General features: G+C 27.9%; 1 protein-coding gene across 4 annotated transcripts in view; it reads right to left on the bottom strand.

Moving 5' to 3' along the window:
- pdlim5b (PDZ and LIM domain 5b) overlaps positions 1-26433 on the bottom strand; it is a 105685-nt gene that overhangs the window by 15754 nt on the left and 63498 nt on the right. For 2 of the 4 annotated variants that reach the window (XM_048181355.1, XM_048181353.1), the window contains exons 4-9: positions 18860-18893; positions 17131-17654; positions 9012-9026; positions 8762-8928; positions 8648-8678; positions 551-693 (exon numbers count right to left, since the gene is read on the bottom strand). In XM_048181355.1, the coding sequence (XP_048037312.1) occupies positions 551-693; positions 8648-8678; positions 8762-8928; positions 9012-9026; positions 17131-17654; positions 18860-18893 (914 nt within the window). Of the gene's footprint in view, positions 1-550; positions 694-8647; positions 8679-8761; positions 8929-9011; positions 9027-9120; positions 9142-10742; positions 10760-17130; positions 17655-18859; positions 18894-26433 lie in introns of all 4 variants that reach the window. The other 2 variants (XM_048181357.1, XM_048181356.1) reach the window with 2 other exon arrangements.

Here is a 26433-nt window from a genome sequence, read left to right as displayed (position 1 = left end):
AAGATTATTTATTAACTATTTATTTATAATAATAATAATTACCAAAACATAAACAAATAAAGTTATTAAAACCTTAAAGCTATTAAAAATGTAAACAAAACTTAAAAAAATATAAAAATAAAATAATTCAAAATATTAATAAACACTATAAAAGTATATAATAATATAATACAATATAATATAAAATTCAGTGTTGTTATTACAAACTAAAACCATAATATTAAAAACTTAAACTTAATTATACTTAATTTGGCAACAAATATAAAAATCTAATTTAAAATATTAAAAAATACTCAATAAATAGTATATAAATAATATAAAATTAACACTGGAATAGAGACAGAGATTTGACTGAAGGTTTCTGCTGAAATGCTTGAGATCATTTTTGAAGACAAATATAAATTGTGCCTGTATAAGAATACATAGAAAATAATACAAATATTTATTAATGCTTAATATCCGTTTTCCTTTAGAAAGCATGTAAACGATGTTTGCTGTGGCTGAATCTCTTTAAGGAATAAACACAAAGCAGATCTAGGGAGCATCTCACCTGCAGCGTTCCCAGAATGCCAGCTTTTGGCCGCAGGTGGAGGGACGCCGTTGCCCTGTCGAGGAGCTCCGGCGGGAGTTTTGGTCATCGTTTTGACAGAAGACGTGACATGAGAGCTGGGCTGAGCCTCCTCTGCGGCCTCGCTGGAGAGAAACACAAGAGAACACACCAGACTTTCAGTGCTAGACAACAAAATAAGCACTTTAATGTGAATGTGTTTGTATAAGCTCTAGATTCTCATGCAAACGTGTGGTCAAAGCGCAGGATGTTCAAACAGAGAACATGTGACGGGAACGACAGCGAACTGACCCTGTGAGAGCCGGCGGAGCGTGAACCTCCACACAGGGACGTTCTGCCTCCAAACATGAGCAGATTGATCAAATTCACGCGGCCCGTCGGCGCAGCGGTCCCAGATGGTTTGATAATGAAGAAAAACAGAGCCAACAAAACAACGAGCGCGGCCGAAACGCCCTTGATTCACTGTGACATTAAACCTGTCGACCACATGACCGGGTCACATCTCACACTGAAATAACAGTAAATAAATACAAAATTTGATTTTGCTTGAAGAAAATAACAGAAATCAATCTTATATAATACATAATGCTTTATAAAACATTAATTTTTAAAAAGCTAAAAAATAATCGATAATTTAAACAATTATTATATATAGTTTCTAAAAATGATTGATAATTAATTAAAAAAAAATTACATTTAAATATTACTTAAGCTTAAAAAAAAAAAAACTCAAATTATTTTATAAGCTTATTTATTTTTAATAATAATTACTAAAACAAACAATGCTATTAAAATCTAATAAAAATGACAAAGTTAACAAAAATGCACATAAAATTACTAAAAATAAAACAGAAAATATAAAAATAAAATAATTCAAAACATTAATAAACACAATAATTATTCACAAATAATAGTAAAATTACACTGAATATAATAGAAATATATATATTTAGTTTCTAATAATAATTGATAATTAAAAAATTACATTAATATTAGACTTATTAGTCTTAAAAAATGTATTTAGAATAATAATGACTAAAACAAACAACACTATGAAATCCTAGTAAAAATGACAAAAGCACATAAAAAAATTATTTAAACTAAAATTAAAATAAAATAATTCAAAATATTAATAAACACTATAATAGTATACAAATAATAGTAAAATTACACTGAATATAATAAAAATATATATTATAATATATATTTATATAGTTTCCAAAAATAATTGATAATTTTAAAAATTACATTTAAATATTACTTAAGCTTAAAAAAATTCAAATTATTTTATAAGCTTATTTATTAACTATTTATTTTAATAATAATTACTAAAACAAAGCTATTAAAACCTAATAAAAATGACAAAAAGTACATAAAATTACTAAAATTAAAACAGAAAATATAAAAATAAAATAATTCAAAATATTAATAAACACAATAATAGTTCACAAATAATAGTAAATTACACTGAATATAATAGAAATATATATATTTAGTTTCTAATAATAATTGATAATTAAAAAAAATTACATTAATATTAGACTTATTAGTCTTAAAAAATGTATTTAGAATAATAATTACTAAAACAAACAACACTATGAAATCCTAATAAAAATGACAAAAGCACATAAAAAATTACTTAAACTAAAATTAAAATAAAATAATTCAAAATATTAATAGACACTATAATAGTATACAAATAATAGTAAAATTACACTGAATATAATAAAATATATATTATAATATATATTTATATAGTTTCCAAAAATAATTGATAATTTTAAAAATTACATTTAAATATTACTTAAGCTTAAAAAAATTCAAATTATTTTATAAGCTTATTTATAAACTATTTATTTTTAATAATAATTACTAAAACAAAGCTATTAAAACCTAATAAAAATGACAAAAAGTACATAAAATTGCTAAAATTAAAACAGAAAATATAAAAATAAAATAATTCAAAATATTAATAAACACAATAATAGTTCACAAATAATAGTAAAATTACACTGAATATAATAGAAATATATATATTTAGTTTCTAATAATAATTGATAATTAAAAAATTACATTAATATTAGACTTATTAGTCTTAAAAAATGTATTTAGAATAATAATTACTAAAAACTAACAACACTATGAAATCCTAATAAAAATGACAAAAGCACATAAAAAATTACTTACACTAAAATTAAAACAGAAAATATAAAAATAAAATAATTCAAAATAATAATAAACACTGTAATAGTATACAAATAATAGTAAAATTACACTGATATAATAAAAAAAATATATTATAATATATATTTATATAGTTTCCAAAAATAATTGATAATTTTAAAAATTACATTTAAATATTACTTAAGCTTAAAAAAATTCAAATTATTTTATTAGCTTATTTATTAACTATTTATTTTTAATAATAATTACTAAAACAAAGCTATTAAAACCTAATAAAAATGACAAAAAGCACATAAAATTACTAAAATTAAAACAGAAAATAATTCAAAATATTAATAAACATTTAGTTTCTAATAATAATTGATAATTACAAAATTACATTTAAATATTAGACTTATTAGTCTTAAAATATTTTACATTATTTTATAAGCTTATTTAACTATTTTAGAATAATAATTACTAAAACAAACACTATGAAATCCTAATAAAAATGACAAAAACACATAAAAATTACTTAAACTAAAATTAAAATTCAAAACACTATAACAGTATATAAATAGTAAAATTCTCTCTCTCTCATATATATATATATATATATATATATATATATATATATATATAAATTCTAATAATATATATTATATTCTAATAATATTTGCATAAAGAAAATAGACTATTTTATTATGATTAATATTTTCTGTATCTCAATCATCCAATGCTGTTGTACTTTATTTATCTATTTATTTTTGATGAATAAAATATTTTTGTACCTCATATTCATGCTTTGTACAAAAGAGTTAATAAAAAATATAATTAAAAATATAATAAAACGTTCTTTACGGTTACATTAATTTCATGAATTAAACATCTTGTAAAATCATCTCATTGCTGTAAATTGCTTAAAAATAATAATTAAATTGTAAAATATTTATACGTCATAATAGCACTTATTGTACAGCATTTAATATAGTATAATCTAATTTAAATACAATTTATTACAGAATTTTATATTATATTACAGCCACGAAAGTCTAATCATCACTGAGAATAATAATAATAGAATAATAATTATATTTAATTGTCATGAAAATGCAAAAAATATTATTGTTAATAAAAACAGCCTTATTGTCTCATTTTTGTGTTGTTTAAATGTCGACTCAATCACACCGGTCACAAAAAATGACTTCAGATATACTGTATATGATGGTATATCTAAAAATATCATGGTTTTACCATCTGTTACGCTCCAATGCAATGCTCGGGGCAGAGGTCACACCGGACACATATGCAGTGACCAGCTGGAAACACGTGAAACACAGAGCCAGCAGGTGACCGTCCACTCACCGCAACATTCATTTACTCCACGGAGAGCCAACATACGCCCAATTAAACCTCCAATCTTTATTGATCACCACATGAAACCAAAACACATTCTGTTACTGCCAGATATCCGTCTGGAGACTGAAGAAAAATCAGCTTTGATCACAGGAATAAATTACAGCTTAACTAATATTCACATAGAAAACAGCTGTTCTAAATCATAAAAATATTTCACTATTTTTACTGTATTTTTGATCCAAAAAAAATAAAAAATTGACACACATAAAGTGTTAAAAGTGATTTATCTTCACTAATAAGATGAAACGCAGTGCAGTGCTGCCACCTTCTGTCCACTATCAGAACTGCGTCAGTCTTCTGGCGAATGATGAAGGTGCATTAAAGTGAATGGATGCATTAATATATAATCACTCCTCAGATCTGAACGTGAAACATTTCATTTTCTTCACTATTAGTTCTGATGGTTCTTTGACTCCTGAGGACACATGTGACGACTACAAATGGATAGAGAGACTGAAGGAGAGAGAGATAAATAGGGAGGGCAGAAGGTGAAATCATATCTATTATTTATCACTAATAAAAATGTCATAGATGGGCTCTATAAAGGGATTGTGGGATCGAGTGTTTGTCGTGTCACATGTTCTGACTGATCAACCGCTGAGATTCATGAGTGCCGTTTTATATTAGCAACAGACACACAAATACAGCTTGAACGAGGAAGCACAGAAACTGGCTGAATGGCAAGAGTACGTCTGAATAACATCTTTCACATCTGCAGTAAAACTATCCAGTAAAAGCCAGTATTTCTCAGGATGATCAGAGAACAGCAGCAGATCAATGATAAATATAAATAAATAAAATATAAATAATAAAATAAAAATTATATGTAATTTATAAATATAATACATAATTATAATATACTGTTTAAAATATTTATAAATATTATTAAAAATAACAATAATAATTTATGTAGTAATAATAATATATAATAGGTAAATAAGCTTATAAATAATTTAAAAGATTTTTTTAATTATTATTAATAACATATATAATAATATATAAATCCTATAAAATAATACTATATATATATATATATATATATATATATATATATATATATATATATATATATATATATATATATATATACACTAATAATATATTAATAATAATAATACTATAATAATAATTTTTTTATAAATATAATACTTAAAAATATATACACATATACTGTCATATAATACACATACTGCATAATTGTATTGTTTAATAATTATATATAATTTATAAACAGTACATAAATACATATTTATAAATATTTTGTAATAATAATATATAATAATGTATTATTATTGTTATTTATATATATATATAATAACATTTATAATTAATATAATATAATAATTTATATTATATTACATTATATAACTTTATAATTATATAAAGTTATATATTTATATTAGGCCAAATCTTTTGAAATCATTAAGATAATTTGAATGTTTTTGAAAGAGTCTCTTCTGCTCACTAAGGCTACATTTATTTGAACAAAAATACATTATAAATAGTGAAATATTACTATAAAGTATAATGTATACAATGTATAAATAAATAAAAATAAATAAATAATATAATAATTAAGATTATTTTAAATAAATAATAATTAAGATTATTTTAATGTTTTTGAAAAGAGTCTCTTCTGCTCATCAAGGCTGCATTTATTTGATTGAAAATACATTAAAAATAGTGAAATATTTTTATGATTTAAAATAACTGTTTTCTATGTGAATATATAGTAAAGTGTAATTTATATCCAGTGATGCAAAGCTGAATTTTCAGCATCGTTACTCCAGTCTTCAGTGTCACATGATCCTTCAGAAATCATTCTAATATGATGATTTGCTGCTCAAGAAACATTTATGATTATTATCAATGTTGAAAACAGCTCATATTTTTGTGAAAACTGATACATTTTATTTTTCAGGATTCTTTGATGAATGGAAAGTTCAAAAGAACAGGATTTATTTGAAACGGAATCTTTTGTAACATTATAAATGTCTTTACTGTCACTTTAGACTGAATGAAATTAAAAAAATCTTACTGATCCCAAACTTTTGAACAGCAGTGTATCCTGAAAGCAGAGAATTGTTCATGGAATCAGTTTCAAAACCGAACGCCGGATCATTTGTGTGCCGTTTCAGCAGTTGAAGAAGAGAAGAAAACAGAGAAAAGAAGAGACACAACAGATGCAGAAAGACGAAAGAAAGGCTTTATTCAAAGTCTCAGAGCGATGAAAGAAAGTACAGACGTCAGAGGAGCAGCAGGAACAGACAGAGAGAAACAAACGGATATAGGGATATTGATCTGCTGGATTCAGGGAACATCAGACGGATCTACACATTGAGCGTTCGGGCCGAGACCTCGTGATGCCAGTCTCTCAGCTTGTTGTACTGAGGCCGGACCAGCTCTGGGTCCACTTTAGTCACCCTGACGGTCAGACGAGAGAGAGAGAGAGAGAGAGAGAGAAGGACAGACAGACGATAAACTGATTAAACAGAAGCAGGAGGACAGAGAGAGAAACGACACACACTCACACTGTGAACCAGTTCAGAGACGAAGATGAGCGTCTGTGAGCTGAATGATCGAGTGTTGCTCAGTTTCAACTGATACACAGTTACTGGTTTCAAAAGTAAATATTGTGTAACAATTTTAACAATTTTACATATATATCTGTATTATTATATTGTTATATTTTATATTATTTATACACATACATAATATTTGTTATATAATACACACAATGCATAACTTTATTATTTAATGATTTATATATTTATGAATATAACACATAAATATATTTATATATTATACACACATACAAAAATACTATTATTAAAAGATATTATATTTTAATATCTTAATATTATTATTAATAATTATGTTTATAAACATATTTAGAAATATAATAAATATATACACATATTATATAATACACAATGCATATTTTTATTATTTAATCATTTATATATCATTTATAAATAATACATAATTATAATATATATATATATAAATATAGTATATTATTATTAATAATAACATAATACATAATGTAAAATAATAATATTTATATACTTATATATAAATTATTGTTATATTATTATTATATTACTATAGAATTATATTTATAAATATAATAAAATGTTATATACACAAAATGCAAAATTGTATTATTTAATAATTTATATATAATTTATAAATAATATTTATGTAATGATAATATATATTAATAATATAATATATTATTAATATACAATAATATATTACAAATAAAAAATAATATTTATATACTTGTTATATATATATATATATATATATATTAATAATAATAGTAATAATATTATTATTATTAATACTATAAAATTATAAATACATAAAAATATATACACGTTATCATATAATACGCATAATGCATATTTGTATTATTTCATAATTTATATATAATTTATCAATATAATACAATTATAATTTACTATATTTATACGTTATTAAAAATATTTATGCAACAATAATATATAATAATAAAATAATTTATAAATACATAGAATATATTATAATATTTATAAATAGTAAAAATATTATTTATGAAGTAATAATAATAATAATAATATGCAATATAAAATAAATATTTATATACTTATATATAAATTATTGTTATATTATTATTAATAATATTACTATAAAATTATAATATTTATAAATATAATAAAATGTTATATACACAAAATGCAAAAATGTATTATTTAATAACTTATATAGAATTTATAAATAATATTTCTATAATGATAATATATATTAATAATATATTATTAATATATAAATAAAAAATAATATTTATATACTTGTTTTATATATATATATATATATATATATATATATAAAAATAGTAATATTATTATTATTATTAATACTATAAAATTATAAATACATAAAAATATATACACGTTATCATATAATACACAATGCATATTTGTATTATTTCATAATTTATATATAATTTATCAATATAATACAATTATGATTTACTATTTATTAAAAAAAATTATGCAACAATAATATATAATAATAAAATAATTTATAAATACATAGAATATATTTATAATATTTATAAATAGTAAAAATATTATTTATGAAGTAATAATAATATGCAATAATATATTAATAATATAAAAATTAAAAAAAATATTTTGTTTGTAGCAAATTATATTATATAACATTTATATTTTAATTAATATAATAATTTATATTATAGAACTTTATAATTAAAAAAATAAATAAATAAATAATTATTTCATCCATATCTCGGCATCAGCATTATTCAGTTTCATCTTTGTGGACAGCAAAGCAGCTCACTAGATTCTGAAACAAAACATATGTTCAGCACTGATTACCCACAATCCTATTTCATGACTAACAGAAAGACACGCTCTGATCAGAGGGAAGATTGTGGATAATCAGAGGAACACCAGATGTGATGGAGAGGAACAGAAGATCTGAACTCACTTCTTTCCAGGCCGGTTCTCCTGAGCTTGATCTAGAGGACAGAAGAGGGACAGACTGTGAATTACAGCGTTTAAGCCTTTAAAAGCGCACAGGAAAGAGTTGATGGGCTCCTACCGTTCTCTGTGCCGGTGATCTGCGCCAGGATCCTGAAGGAGCGCGACTGAGACGTGCCGGTGCGCGGGTGCCAGTCCTCCGTGTCCTCCATCAGACGCTTCTTACTGGAGTCGCTGAGAGGAGAGACGTGGTTCAGCTCCGGCTCCAGGACGGGCTTCCGGGCCGTTCTGATACACACAGACACACACAACATCACTAAACATCCACGACAACACCTGCTGCAGATAAAACACCTGTCACACCTGTTTACCTGGGAGGAGTCTTTCTACAGGTGATGAGAGAGGGATGAGAGAAGACGAGAGAATCAGAGAAGAGACAGAAATCACCCCATAATTCACACTCACTCTGCTTCTACTTACTTAAGAATACTCTGAGGTCCACTATGGGAATAAAAAGACCAGAAAATATTATTATATTTATTGATTATATTTATTATTATTAGTGCAAATGAGCAAAAGTTAATTTAAATTCTGCATGCAAAAGTAATTCGAAATGTGTCCTATAACTACAGAACATCTTTTAATAAAGTATTGGATTTCATTTAAAAAAATAAAAAAATTAATCCCAAATTTAATTGTCAGTAGATTAAGTGCTGATATTCAACACATTAAAGGGGAAAATAAAAAAAATACATTTTTTATAGGTAATTACTAATAGTTTTTTAGTATCACTGAGCTATTATTATAGTTTTTATTAATATTTTGAATTAGATTTTATTTATTTATCTTTATATTTTATTTTTATATTATATTTATAGTTTTATTAACATTTTGAAATTTGTTTTTATTTATTTATATTTTATTTTTATATTGTATTTATATTTTTTTATTTTAAAGTTTTATTTAATGGGTTTGTTGTCATTTTTATTATTTTTTAAATATGTCTACATAGTTATAAATGAAAATGACATTAAAAAAAAATGTTTTTTATGATTTTAGTTGTTAGTAACTGAACAAAGTGGCAACTAAAATTTTTAAAACCTTTTAAACCTAAATTTGTTTAAAACTCACTAAATTAAACCTTTCAAACAGATTATTATTTTTTAAATAAATTTTTCTAACAGATAATGATTTATATAATTTATGAATATAAGACATAAATATAATATAGAATATTTAGAAATATATATATATATATATATATATATATATATATATATATATATATATATATACTCATTTTGTTATATAATACACATAATGCCTAATTTTATTATTTAATAATTTATATATTATAAATATAATACATGATATTTATATTTATAAATATTATTATTATTATTATCATTATTATTATAAAATAATTATTATGTTTATAATAATATAAAAATAGTACATAAATATATACACATATTTGTTATATGATACACAATGCATAATTAATTATTTCATAATGTATATATAATTTATAAATATAATATCTACTTATAATAATAATAATAAATATTATAAATATATTTTTATTATTATATATTTATATATTATTATAATATCTTGTTTAAAACTTGCAAAATTAAACCTTTCAAACTGATTATTATTTCTAAAATTAATTTTAATTTTATTAGACATTTTAAGTGAGGCCGAATTTCTGGGTGCAGCTTTAAAATGTTTATCTTGAACAGTACTAACTATCAACACTAGATGGCTCCACTGTCTCAAGCGTTTAACTGGTTAAACCTGAGCTGGTGTTTCTGATCAATCTCTCTCTCTTCTGTAACAATGTGTGGAGGTGAATGTCACTGCTGCTATTTATACGACACACAAGAGCATTAATGCCACGGCCGTGAATAAACACATGGACATGATGACTGACAGCAGCACACGCTCTCCTGACCTCGACCTCTCCATCAAACCCTCTGTGACTCCAGACAACACTAGAGACTGAGAGAGATGATCGAGAGTGTGTCGCTGGGTTAGAGAACACACACACACACACACACACACACACACAGATACCAGATAACACTATCTAGTGCACTAACTTTGTCATGAGCTCCTCCTGTGGAGAGAGAGAGAGAGAGAGAGAGAGAGACATCTGAAGCGTTTGTGTCTGACAGGGAATGATCACCATCAAACCTCATGCAGAAACACACACACACACACACATGCAGAAACACACACACACACACGCAAGCACAAGAGCATCAAGTTACCGTGAATTATTATCCTGGTCTCTCGATATAAACATGCTGACAGTTTATTAATACTATAATAAAGTAACTCGTCCTCTTCAGACTGATCATTCATGACAGTAAAGATCATCCTGAAGAGAAACTGAGTGTAGAAGAAAAACATACAAAGTCAATTTACCTGAGAGGCAAAATAAAAGATTTGTTTTTAGAGAATATAGACACAATGTCTAGGATAAATCGCTTCTTGTATTCCTAATTTATAAGTGACCTTTGATAAAAAATATCTGCTAAAATAAATATTTAAAAAAAAAATTAAGTCATTAAGTTAATTTTAAGTCACTAAGGATAAAAGAATCTGCTAAAATATATAAATAAAAAAAATTCTACATCAATTTTAAATCATTAAGGATGAAAAAAAACTAAATAAAATAAAATTCTACATCTATTTTAAGTCATTAAGAAAAAAATAAAAAATAAAATAAAATAAAATAAATGAAAAACAAAATGAAATAAAATATGTAAATAAAATTCCACATATTTTAAATCACCAAGGATAAAATAAAAAATAAAATAAAATAAAATGAAATAAATTAAAATAAAATTCTACATCTATTTTAAATTGCTAAGAAAAAAAAAATTCTACATACATTTTAAATCACTAATGATAAAAAATAAAAAATAAATAAAATAAAGTGAAATAAATTAAAATAAAATAAATTCTACGTCTATTTTGTCACTAAGAAAAAAATACAAAATAAAATAAAATAAAAATAAATAAATAAACAAAATTTGATAAAATAAATATATGAATAAATTCTACATCTATTTTAAATAACTAAGGATACCATAAAATAATAAAAAATTAATTAATTAAATTAATTTCTACTCTACATCTATTTTAAGTCACTAAGAAAAAAAATGGAATAAAATAAAATAAAAAAATGAAATAAAACAAATAAATTCTACATCTATTTTAAGCCACTAAGGATAAAAGAGTCTGCAAAAAAAAAATATATATATATAATAAATAAATAAATAAAAAAATAAAATAAAATTTAAGCCACTAAGGATAAAGGAGTCTGCTAAATAAACACACAAACAAACAAATAAACAAATAAATAAATAAATAAATTCATTCTATATCTATTTAAAAATCACAAGAAATAAAAGAGTCTGCTAAATAAAATAAAAAATTCTACAACTTTAAGTCACTAAAGGAAAACTGAGTTTGCTAAAAAAATAAAAAAATAAAAATAAAAAATAATAATAATAATAAATTAATAAGTGTCTGCTAAATAAAATATAAATGAAATAAAAACTATTTAAAGTCACTTAGGATTAAAAAAAAAAAGAATTTGCTAAATAAATATTTATTTATTTATTTGCAGTATTCACTCAGGCCGGCTATATCGTCCCTCACAGCGCTTGTGTTCATGTGCTTGTGACACACACACACACACACACACACACACACACACACACACACGGTTTGACTGCATGCGTGTGTGTGTTTGGATCAGGACCGTCACAGACGTCAGCGAACACAGACGGCCTCTGCCTCCATCAGAGGAGTTAATGACTCTAATGTGAGAACAAGAGTCAAAACTCACTCCGGCTGCTTCTCCCGGGATACTAATTGCTGGAGTCAGTAAACGCAGCTGGAAACTCTCGCAGAGAATTTTACAAACATTCCTGCCGAGGCTGACGACTAAACATAGTAAATGAGAAGCAGTAAACGAAGTCAAAACTCACTCCACACACATCTGTAGAGTAAATGATGAAGTTAACATGAACTAAGATTAATAAATGCTTGTGTTTAACTAACGATAACTAATGAAACCATATTGTAAAGTGATCAAATTAAAACAGGAAAAATATAACACTAATAAGTAATTAAATAATAAAAATGTAACACTAATGTATTATTATATTATTATATATTATAATCAATAATATAATATTAATATTAAAATAAATTTATTTTAAAAACAAACAAAATAAAACTAATAATATGTAATTAAACCATAAAAATGCAAAAATTTAAATAAAAAACAATTAAATAAAAAATAAATATAAAAAATAATAAAAATAACTAGTAATTAAATAATAAATAAGTTAAATTAAAATAAATCAAAATAAATTGATTATTAAATACTTATTAAAATAAAAACAAAACAATATAAAACACTTACAACACTTAAGTAATTAAACCATAAAAATGTAAAATTAAAAAAAAATAAAAATAAATCAAAATAAATCACTTAATAAAAAACTACATATAAAACTAAAACAAAAAATAATTATGAAATCATACGTTAAATTAAAATAAATAATTAAATTAATAATTAATAAATAATTAAATAATAATTATTAAATTAAAAACAAATCAAAATAAAACTCACTATGTAATTAAACCATAAAAATGTAAAAACTTTAAAAACTTTAAAATAAAAACAATCAAAATAGAGCAATTAATAATAATAAATAGTCAAGAATAAAAAAAAAAATAAGAAAAATAAAAAAAAGTTAAATTAAAATAATAATTTTTATTAAAATGAAAACCAAATCAAAACAAAACACTAATAAGTAAACGTAAATGTAAAATAATTAGTAATAAAAAAGTTAATAATAAAACAAAAACTAATAAAAATAACTAATAATTGAATCAGTGATATATAAAAGCAATAAATGAATAAATAAAACAGCCGACAAAATGAACACTATTCTGGGTTAGCAATCCCTTTAAGACACTCGGGATCTCTCTGGATAATCCATCAGCGTTCCTGGGATTTAGTCTGTCACGGCAAAGGTCGACCTGTTCTTCCCTGTTTCCTGTTGACTTCACTATCACTGGAATCAGGAAGCTCATAATAATATATTATGAAGAACGTGTCCAAAACAAGCATGAACGCAGAGATTACAGAGAAATATTTTGATCTGTTACAAATTCTGCAGGATTTATATCCGACCAGCAGGATTCAAGAAACGCTCCAATCTAAGTGTCTAAACCTGCAGATTTACGGCTGTGATCTCTCATCTCACTCGTTTCTCTCCTCCTGTGGTCAGAACTTCAAGCAGAACGCTGTTTATCCGAGTGAAACACAGTTTACATGTTTATAGGATCACTGAAACCACATGAGAGGGAAAACTCTCGGCCTCAGACACAAGATGTCAGACTCATTACCGCTTCACGAGTTTTCTTTGATCTGCTGTTGACTTCCACGTCAAAACTAAAGTGAGCGAGTAAATAAACCCATCTATGAAAATAAGAGCACATATGGAGAAGACGCATGGATAATGAGCTTCTTTTAATTAGCTTTTTTTTTATTTTCTGAAGAAAGTTTAATAAAATAAAATAAAAAAAAATATAAAAATAATTTAAAATATTTTTAAAATTCTATAAATAATTCTTAAATAATGAAATTATTTAAATAATTAAATAAATAATACTAATAAAATATTAAAAAGATATATAGATAAAATATTAAATAAAATATTAAATAGATCATTTATAAAATAAATATATTCTTTTAAATAAATAAATTATTTAAATTATTCTAAAATGATTAAATTCTTTAAATACTTAAATAAATAATACCAACAATAAAATATTAAGGTATATAGATAAAAATATATAAATAAAATCAAACTATTAATTAATAATTAAATAAAAAAATATATATATTAGTTCTTTAAATAATTCTTAATATTTTTAAATTTCTTTTAATAATTCTTAAATTATTAAATTATTTAAATAATTAAATAACACTAATAAAATATTAAAAAGATAGATGAAAATATTAAATATAATATTAAATAAAAAAATAAAATAAAATAAACAATTTTCAAAATAAATAAAAAAATATAAACAATTACTTTTTTACTGCTTTACCCGTTTTCTTTATCTGCTGTTGACTTCCACGTCGAAACTAAAGTGAGTAAATAAAACTCATGAACACATGTGACGAAAAATGTGCTCTTAAACAAATTAGCTTTTTTTACATTTTCTAAAGATAAATAAATAAAATAAAAGAATTAATTAATAATTAAATATTAAATAAAAAAAATATTTTTTAAATGTTCAAAAAATAATTAAATTAATAATAATAATAACAAAATGAAAAGATATATAGATAAAAATATTAAATATATTTAACATATCTAAAAGCATTTCCCTTTACGTAATTAAATATTTAATAATAATAATAATAATAATAATAATAATAATAAAGGTAATAACAATAATAATTAAATATTAAGTATAAATAAAATATATATGTAAATCTAAAAGAAAAAGATATTAATTAAATAATAAATAAATAATGTAAAAAATGAAAATACTCATTTAGAAATGCCTGCTAAATAAACGTAAAGAGAGAAGGTCTGAGATTCATCACACTAGCTCATCTCTGAATAAGTGATTCTGATATCTCACAGTCGTTTTGGAAAACCACCACTTTCCTCCCGTTGACTCCCAACTTTCCCACACGCTTCCCCACAGAGAGCTGTGTGTACTCTGTCTAGTGTTCAAAACATCCGTGGACTGTGATTCCCTCAAATGCATTTCAACACCAAAAACAGCATTTGTGACACGCTGCCAGTTACCACAGACAATAATTATAAATGAAGAGACGTGATGTAATCATCCATAAAGCACTGTTTACACGAGCAAACTCAACCAACGGAGATTACATCAGCGACGGATAAGCACAATTCATCTGTCTAGACTTCAAAAAGATGATTTAGACAGTTCACAACTCAAATAACACGCATAATTCATTTTTAAGTTTCATATTCCTTATTTTAAACTCATCTGCATTAACCCTTGTGCGGTCTTCGTTCTCCAGAGACCTTCTACAAATGTAATTTTGTAACAAAATAATTTTTTTTTTTTTTTTAAACAAACATAATTTTAATCTGTTTATTAATGTTTTTACTTCAAATACAGTTTTAAAAGTAAAAAAATGATCACTTTTACCAGCAGATGCTGCAGAGCTCCACTATTTGCTATTTGACTGACTGAAAGACTCTTTTCACAAGTATTTTTCAGCTGGATTCATATTTAAATATTATGAAATCACAATTATGACAATAAAAATTACTTTTTGTCAAAGTTTAGTATTTTTTGTAATGAAAAAAATCAGTTTTTCTATATTGTTACATTATGATGAGACCCAACTTACAAAATGGACAAAATTCATCCTCAGGATAAACATTTTTGAAAAAAAAAAAAAAAAAAAAAAAAAATTTCAGTAAAAAAAAAAAAAAAAAAAAAAAAGTTAAAGTTTGACAAAAAGTAATTTTTATTGTCATAATTTTGATTTCATAATATTTAGATATGAATCCAACTGAAGAATACTTGTGAAAAGAGTCTTTCAGTCAGTCAAACAGCAAATAGTGGAGCTCTGGAGCCATCTACTGGTAAAAGTGAGAATTTATTTACTTTTAAAACTGCATTTTCCAAAAGATGGGCAAAAATCTCACACTAAACCATGTCAAATCATCCATGTTATCCCCATGAATGAAAGTTAGAAATGTGGGTCTTTATAAAGTGAATTTTACATAAAAAGCTGTTTTTGTATAAAAACCTATTTAAAAAAATATTTTTTAATTTATTTATATAAATTTAAAAGATATGATAAACCCTCCAAAAACTGCACAAATATGAAGTAAAAACATTAATAAACAGAGTAAAGTTACATTTGTTTTTTAAAAAACAATTATTTTGTTACAAAATTACATTTTGTTGCCTGGGGTCTCTAGAGACCCCAAAGATCCTGAGTGCGACTTTTTTTTTTTTCTACACTAACATAAAAACAAGATATCATTCCAATTTAGTTTTTGTTTGTAAATCTAGAAAGTGTTAACCACTGTACAAAGTTTCATGTCATTTGGACAAAGAGAACATTTTTTTATTTATTTTAGCAAACGTCGTTTGTGGTCTAAAAAGACCTCAAAGACCCTATAAGGGTTAAACACGTCTGTGAAGAAGATAAAATAAATCATAAAGATGTGTAAGAGTAGATTCCGGTCCCTCAGTTATTAAACCTCTCATTAATCAGATTAATTTATGTGATAATAGTTCTGTTCATAAAATAAACCAAAATATTATTAAAGCACAGCATTAAAACTTCTCTTAATAATAACAGATCAAAGTGAGGAAGAGTAAATAAAGGAAACAGAAGTATGAAGGAACAGGAAGTTGAGGTTGATTGGTCATTCGGGTCGCCCCACCTACCCGTTATGGTGTTCTCCTGTGACTTTACTCTCCATCAGGCCACGCCTCTGGCCTATAGCCACCTCACACGCGTTCTCATTGGAGTAGAGGTTGATGGGCGTGTTATAGACGGACGGCTGAGGAGCGGCGGGGGCCGGGGGAGGAGGAGGAGCTGTCACTCTCGCCGGGGAGGAGGAGCCAGAGGAGGACGTGGAAGAAGAGTTGGCGAAGGGGGAGCGGCCAGAGGCGGGTTTAGGGGCGGAGCTAGGTGAGGACAGCGAGCGGTGGGCGGAGCTACTGAGCGGGAAGGGTGGTTGTGGAGGCTGCTGGGAAGGAGCAGCTGGAGTGAATGCAGAAGATGCGGAGGGGATGGAGGCCTTGGGTGCGGTGGGCGCCGGAGACGGACTGACGGATCGAACAGTGCTAGCGGCCCCGCCGAACGGCCGCGCGGTCTTATTGTAAGCGCTGCTGCCCGGGGCGAGACTGGTGGCGGGTGCAGGCGTTTGGTTGATGGGCACAGGCTTTATGATCTCCAGTGGTTCTTCCTACAGGAAGTGATGAAACACATGCAACACATGCTCACGTCACAGCACACGCATGCAGGAGTCACGCCCCCTCATTACAGCCTTAACGCACACTAACATCAAAATGCGTGGTTGCAAATCTGATTTATTGATTTAATTAAACTTTAAGTTGCAAACATTATTTTGAACCAATTCGCTGGTTAAAACAACCCAATTCGCTGGGTTAAAAAAACCCAATTTGCTGGGTTAAAAGAACCCAATTTCCTGAGTTAAAACAACTCAATTCGCTGGTTAAAACAACCCAATTTGCTGGGTTAAAAGAACCCAATTCGCTGGGTTAAAAGAACCCAATTTGCTGAGTTAAAACAACTCAATTCGCTGAGTTAAAACAGCCCAATTCGATGGGTTAAAACAACCAATTCGCTGGGTTAAAAGAACCCAATTTACGGAGTTAAAACAACCCAATTCGCTGGCTAAAAAGTTATTTTGATGAGTTCTGTTGACATAATGCTATATTTTTTATAGTGTGTGTGTGTGTGTGTGTGTGTGTGTGTGTGTGTGTGTGTGTGTGTGTGTATATATATATATATATATATATATATATATATATATATATATATATATATATATATATATATATATATATATATATATATATATATATATATATATATATATATACACACACACACTATAAAAAATATTTTATTATATTAAGTTGTACATAAAGTTTACAAGAAAATACTATTTCAGTATTCATACTTCAAAATTTCACGCTTAATTCAATGTGTGCAGTTTCTTTTGTAATTATTTGTGAAATTTACTAGCAATTTCTGAGTGAAAATCGTTTCAAAGTAACGCCTACACCCACTTTTTTCAGTGCAGAAACTGACTGTAATGAGGGAAAGCAGAATTACCCACAGTTCTTCAGTGTCATGCAAGATAAACATGCTACACATGTCACATGTGTGTCCTAACCAGGCGTGACGCAAAATCATAAATCTCACCAGCCACAACAAGACGTTCCACATAAACATACATTTAAATATGTTCTTAACTCTTTCCTGCCATTGACAGAATTTTCTTTTTGTCATCGTCAGCTACATGATGAATTATATTTTGGTAATTATTAGCACTTTACTGTACATTTAGACACACTTGATACTGGAAATGCACCTAGTTAGGACACACATTACATGTTTACTTTTTAGTTTGAAGGTACATACCTTTGGAGTCTCAGTTTTATTGACACTGGAAGATCTGCAAAGAAAAAAACAGATGTTTAATGTTTATTTTAAAACACAATGCAACACTGAATGAATAAAAGTCAATATGTAAATAATGGGACAAGTTTGACAGAGAGACGCTTGATATTGTTTGAATAACAACTCTATTCTGGCTGCCATTCAAACAAACTGCACCTCCCACTGTACGCTACATTACACAAGCCATAAATAAAGCTGAGAGAAAACTATGGCATTCAATCCCAGCATCCCCTGCCGTACGAGGCCGAGCAGGAATAACTACACAAGCTGTCTTCACAGTGTAAAACAAATTCAGTCTCTGATGGGCCGTTATGCTTTAGTGTCTGAAGTGACTTATGAGATTTCCAGATGAATCTTTAGGTGGTTTGGAAGCTCTGAGGCGACAAAAAGAAGCATGTTTACCTCCCTTTTAACTACACTCTAAAAATGCTGTGTTAAAAACAACCCAAGTTGGGTTGAAAATGGACAAACTCAGTGGTTGGGTTAAATGTTTGCCCAACCTGCTGGGTAGTTTTATTGAACTCAACTATTGTTTAAAAATTACTGTATTGCTTCTTTAAAATTAACCCAAAATTTAATAATTTAATAATAAACATTTAATAATATGTTTAATAAATCATAATTAAACAATAAATATTTATTAAATTGCTTATTAAAAAATTTTCACCTTTTGATTATTATTGTTGTCTCTAGTAATTACGTGTCTGATTTTTAATTTTTAAACAATGGGTTAAAACAGCCCAATTCGCAGGGTTAAAAAACCTAATTCGCTGGGTTAAAACAGGCAATTTGCGGGGTTAAAAAAGCCCAAGTCGCGGGGTTAAAACAGCCCAATTCGTGGGGTTAAAACAGCCCAATTCGTGGGGTTAAAACAGGCAATTCACGGGATTAAAACAACCCAAGTCGCGGGGTTAAAACAGCCCAAGTTGCGGGGTTAAAACAGCCCAAATTCACTGGGTTAAAAAAAGCCCAATTCGCGGGGCTAAAACAGCTCATTCGCGGGGTTAAATAAGCCCAATTTTCTGGGTTAAAACAGCCCAAGTTGCAGGGTTAAAACAGCCCAAATTTACTGGGTTAAAAAAAGCCCAATTCACGGGGTTAAAACAGCCTAATTCGCGGGGTTAAATCAGGCAATTCACTGGGTTAAAACAGCCCAATTCACGGGGTGAAAACAGGCAATTCGCGGGGTTAAACAGCGCAAGTCGCGGGGTTAAACAGCCCAATTCGCTGGGTTAAAACATCCCAATTCGCGGGCTTAAAACAGCCCAATTTGCGGGGTAAAAACAGCCCAATTCGCTGGGTTAAAACAACCCAATTCGCAGGGTTAAAACAGGCAATTTGTGGGGTTAAAACTAGAGCCCGACCGATATATCGGCCGGCCGATATGAGCTAATTGCATTTAAATCGGCATCGCCGTTTATAACGGCCGATGAAACATGAGAAACAGAGTCTCATGCTTCACTCATGTTATGAGTGTTGCATAGTTTGCCCACCAGAGGGAGCTCTGCAACTCCCCAGTTGACAACAGCGCCAGAAATCCACTACAGAAGAAAGCTATCAGCCGAGCCTTTTGACGGTGAGTCTGTCGTTCGTCATGTGAAATTATTGTAGATTTAGTTCATAGGTAACACTTTAGAATAATGGTCATTAGTTAACATTAATGTATTAACTAACATGAACTAACCATGAGCAGTTCATTTGTTACTGTATTTGTTCATTTTTGTTAACATAAGTTAATAAAAATACAGCTGTTCATGGTTTGTTCATGTTAGTTTACGGTGCATTAACTAATGTTAACAAGATTTTAATAATGTATTAGTAAATGTTGAAATTAACATTAACAAAGATAAATAAATGCTTTATAAGTGCAGTTCATTATTAGTTCATGTTAACTAATGTAGTTAACTAATGTTAACTAATGACCATTATTCTAAAGTGTTACCAGTTCATACACTGTATATAAAAACAGTGTGGTAGTTCTAGCTAACGGTCCTATCATTATCACTTCTAAATATTCTGTAACATCACTTACAGCCGCTAATGCATTGCTATATTAGATTAGCCACAAAGCTAATACCATGTTTATCAGTGGAAGAGCACGAACGTTAATAAGAGGTCAAACTATAACGTTAGCGTTTAACTTATTCTAAATATATCTGCAGTGTTTCCCATTTAACTTATTTTAATTTTATTTTCAATTCATTGACATGGTTTTGTGGAACATTGAATTTGTTTGGTATAGCTCTTTTACTTTAACTTTAGTATTATAATTTATTTACAGTATACACACACAGACTGTTAAAACCAGCTTCAACTGGAAGTAAGTAAAACTGTTAAATGTTTAAAACCAGACTGTTTTTTGATCATTAAAAAATATATACTTTTGATGTGCAATTGTTTAGTCATTGAGACTGTAATCTAAGCTTTTTTTAACATAATCCCTTCTGGAAAGTGGTTTATACAGCCCACATACATAGAACAGGCAGATATTTTGCTATTGAATGTTGTGTAAGTGTAGTTTATAGGAAATGGGTCTAATATCGAGTTTATTTTCAAAATCAAAATATCGGCTTATAAATCGGCTCTTTTCGAGTTAATATCGGCATCGGCCCCCAAAAATCCATATCGGTCGGGCTCTAGTTAAAACAGCCCAATTCACTGGGTTAAAACAACCCAATTCGCTGGGTTAAAACAGGCAATTTGCGGGGTTAAAACAACCCAAGTCGCGGGGTTAAAACAGGCAATTCACTGGGTTAAAACAGCCCAATTCACGGGGTGAAAACAGGCAATTCGCGGGCTTAAAACATCCCAAGTCGCGGAATTAAACAGCGCAAGTCGCGGGGTTAAACAGCCCAGGTCGCGGGGTTAAACAGCCCAATTCGCTGGGTTAAAACATCCCAATTCGCGGGCTTAAAACAGCCCAATTCGCTGGGTTAAAACAACCCAATTCGCAGGGTTAAAACAGGCAATTTGTGGGGTTAAAACAGCCCAATTCACTGGGTTAAAACAGCCCAAGTCGCGGAGTTAAAACGGGCAATCCACAGGGTTAAAACATCCCAATTCGCGGGGTTAAAACAGGCAATTTGTGGGGTTAAAACAGCCCAATTCACTGGGTTAAAACAGCCCAAGTCGCGGAGTTAAAACGGGCAATCCACAGGGTTAAAACATCCCAATTCGCGGGTTAAAACAGGCAATTTGTGGGGTTAAAACAGCCCAATTCACTGGGTTAAAACAGCCCAAGTCGCGGAGTTAAAACGGGCAATCCACAGGGTTAAAACATCCCAATTCGCGGGGTTAAAACAGGCAATTCACGGGGTTAAACAGCGCAAGTCGCGGGGTTAAACAGCCCAAGTCGCGGGGTTAAACAGCCTAAGTCGCGGGGTTAAACAGCCCAAGTCGTGGGGTTAAAAAATCCCAAATCGCGGGCTTAAAAAAGCTCAATTTGTGGGGTAAAAACAGCCCAATTCGCTGGGTTAAAACAACCCAATTCGCTGGGTTAAAACAGGCAATTTGCAGGGTTAAAACAACCCAAGTCGCAGGGTTAAAACAGCCCAATTCGCGGGGTTAAAACAGCCCAATACGTGGGGTTAAAACAGCCAATTCGTGGGGTTAAAACAGCCGATTCGTGGGGTTAAAACAGCCCAATACGTGGGGTTAAAACAGCCAATTCGTGGGGTTAAAACAGCCGATTCGTGGGGTTAAAACAGCCCAATACGTGGGGTTAAAACAGCCAATTCGTGGGGTTAAAACAGCCGATTCGTGGGGTTAAAACAGCCAATTCGTGGGGTTAAAACAGCCCAATTCGCTGGGTTAAAACAGCCCTATTCGCGGGGTTAAAACAGCCCAATTCACGGGGTTAAAACAGCCCAATTCGCTGGGTTAGAACAGCAAATCGCGGGTTAAAACAGCCCAATTCACTGTGACGTGACACTGTAGACTGGAGTAATGATGCTGAAAATTCAGCTTTGATCACAGGAAAAAAATACATTTTAGTGTATATATATTCACATAGAAAACAGATATTTTAGATGGTAATAATATTTCACTATTTTTACTGTATTTCTGTTCACATAAATGCAGCCCAGCCTTGGTGAGACTCAGAAAATTAAGTTGCTTTCACAGAAATATTTTTGCAAAATAACTTTGCATTAAAGAGCTAAATAGACAAACACAGGTGTGTGATGAATTAAGAACTATCAGCTTATGATCAAGAGTTGAAATCCAGCCATGTTCCCATCAAACACAATCTAAAATATGACTGTGTCAACAAACCTCCAGTCAAAGGGCATCAGAAAGATGTTTTGCTTTTCAAAATCTCACAGACATACTTCATGTTCTCGTTTATCAGTGCATTCTCGTCACATCGTCTAGACGGCTTCATTTGTCTTCATTAATCAACATCAAATCCTTCACATTCCCCATAAACAACCTCCGTCCTCGAAACAGGCGACAAACAGGCCACGCTTCCTACAAAAAACGCTGTGACTCTGCGGATTTGTTCCGTGTCCTCAAACGCTTCTATATTAGGAAGGCCGAGCGGTTTCTGCAAGGTCGGTTCTTTTGTGCTTGACGGTCATACTTATAATAAGGGGTAAAGGTGGAGTTCTGGGGACACAAAGAAAACACTTGCAGAAGGAAGTTAAAGGCGCTCACACAAAGAGCAATAATCAGCACTCAAGGGGACAAACGTGAACAATAGAAGCAGCGAGAGGAAGCAGACAGTGTGGAAGCGGCTCAGATCAACCTGCAGATCCTATCTTTAAAGAATGATCCTGCTTCCTCTACACTGCTTTTACAAACTAACACTGAAAAAAAGAAAAAAAAAAAAAAAAATATATATAAAAAACAAAATATAATGAAAAAATAATAAAATAAATAAATAAAATTGATATCAAATGTAATTAAATTAAATATAATGAAAAATGAAATATATAATGAAAAAAAAAAAAAAATTGTAATTAAATTAAAAATAATGAAAAATAAAAATAAAAATATAATGAAAAATAAAACAAAATATAATGAAAAATAAAAGTTGAAATAAAATAAATAATGAAAAATAAAACATTAAATATAATAAAAAATGAAAAAAGTAATAAAATTAAATAAATAAAATACATGTATAAAATAAAATTTATTAAATCAAAAACAAAAAAAATATTATGAAAAATAAATAAATTAATTAATAAATCAATAAAAAAATAATAAAATAAATAAATAATAAAAAAGCAAAATAAAATGAATAAATGAATAAAGGTAAATTAAATTTAAATTTTAAATTAAAAATTAAAATAAAATAAAATAAAATAAAATAAAATAAAATAAAATAAAATAAAATAGTTTGAAAGCGACTCAGGTGAACAAGCAGATCCTATCTTTAAAGAATGATCCTGGTTCAAACGTGTACAAACTACATCAAAAGCACAAAGACGGTATCACAAAAGAAAATCATGTTGCAATAAAAAATAAACAGTGTTCCAGAGGTTGCAAAGAGTCATGAAACACTAAAATATACTGTCTTCAATAAAATATAAAGTCTTGAGTCTCTTCTTTTGAAACTGTGTGCATTTCTTACTAATAGAGACATAATAAGCTGGGATTGTAACAAGCTAACAGGACACTGGAGTCCATGCGTCATCTGACTGTCCCTGTGGCCAGAATGAGTGTGTTTTGACAGCGTGGTCAGACTACAGACCGCTCTGTAAGTGTGTGTGTGTGTGTGTGTGTGTGTGTGTACGCGCGCAGTGAAACCAGCACTCATGCAGCTACACGTTTAATAACCAACATACACATCAAAGTCATGCTTCAACATGCCGAACACGCCTGTGAATCAACACTGCGACTAAACAAACGTCATCAAATGTATGTCATGACCATAAACAGACACTCTTTAGACATGTGACGATAAGAATAGTTACTGCATGTTTAGCCAGAGAGGAGAAAGTGTTTAACAATGACAAACACACACAATGAAAGTGAACACGACACCGCAGGAACGCTTTCACAAACACGCCGTTGTGCCCTGGGGTTCGACACTGACGGGACACGCTGGGAAAAATGCAGGAGGCGGCGACGCAAACTCTACATGAGCCAAAATCAACAGAGAGACTCGCGACACGAAACTGAGACGCCGCTGTTTCCTGCACAGGATCAGCCACCACTTACACACACACACACACACTTCACACACACACACACTGCAATAAATATACACAAACATACAATACTGTTAATTTGTTTATATATGAAGAGAACTACGACTACAGACTAGCCTAAAAATAAAATAAAATAAAATAAATAAAAAACAAAAACATAAAATCTTAAAAAAAAAGAAGTATAATAAAATATAAATACAAAAACAATGCACAACATAAAACAAAAGAAAAAAAAAAAGCACAAAATACAATATATAAAAACAACATAAAATACAAAAACAATATAAAACAAAAATATATAAAAGCAAAAACAAAAAGAAAAACAAAAAAAATAAAAGCAAATAAAATACAAAAACATAAAAATATAAAACCAAAAAATAAGACAAAGTATAATAAAAATATAATATGAATGTAATAATATAAAATAAAATATAAAATAACAATAACAAAAAAATATAAAACCCAAATAAAATATAAAAACTACACAAAAGAAAATAATAAAATAAAATACAAAACTTAATAAAAAACAACACAAAATAAAAGCACAAAATACAATCAAATGAAATGCAAAACACATACACATAAATATAAATATAAAATAAACTAAATGCAATAAAAACATCAAATAAAGCAGTAATCAAATGGACTATGAGCCCCTAAACGGAGTTTGTTCAGATATCTTACACACACACACACACACACACACACACACTGCAATAAATATACACAAATACTGTTAATTTGTTTATATATGAAGAGAATTACAACTACAGACTAACCTAAAAATAAAATAAACTAAAACAACAAAATACAAAAAAACAACATAAAATATATAAAATATATATATAAACAAAAACAATACACAATAATATATAAACATCATAATACAAAATATATATAAAATAAAAACAAAAAGAAAATAAAGCACAAAATACAATTAAATAATGGTATAAAAATATATAAAAAACAAAACAATATAAAACAACAAAAATATATAAAAGCAAAAACAAAAAGAAAAACAAAAAAGAAAATAAAAGCAAATAATATAATAAAATAAAATACAAAACAATAAAAAAATTAAAAATAAGACTTAAAGTATAATAAAAATATAATATTAAAGTAATATAATATAAATTAAAATTAATTAAAATACAATATAAAATAACAATAACAACAAAAAATATAAAAATATAAAACCCAAATAAAATATAAAAACTAAACAAAAGAAAACAAATAAAAAAATAAAATAAAGTAAAAGCACAAAATACAATAAAATGAAATGCAAAACACATACACACAAAATAAAATAGAAAAAAAACAACTAAATGCAATAAAAACATCAAATAAAGCAGTAATCAAACGGACTAGGAGTTTGTTCAGATA

This window comes from Megalobrama amblycephala, linkage group LG2, assembly GCF_018812025.1.
Source record: "Megalobrama amblycephala isolate DHTTF-2021 linkage group LG2, ASM1881202v1, whole genome shotgun sequence".
Lineage (NCBI taxonomy): Eukaryota > Metazoa > Chordata > Actinopteri > Cypriniformes > Xenocyprididae > Megalobrama > Megalobrama amblycephala.
The sequence above is the reverse complement of the archived record's forward strand: the minus strand, read 5'-3'. Positions and strand labels throughout refer to the sequence as shown.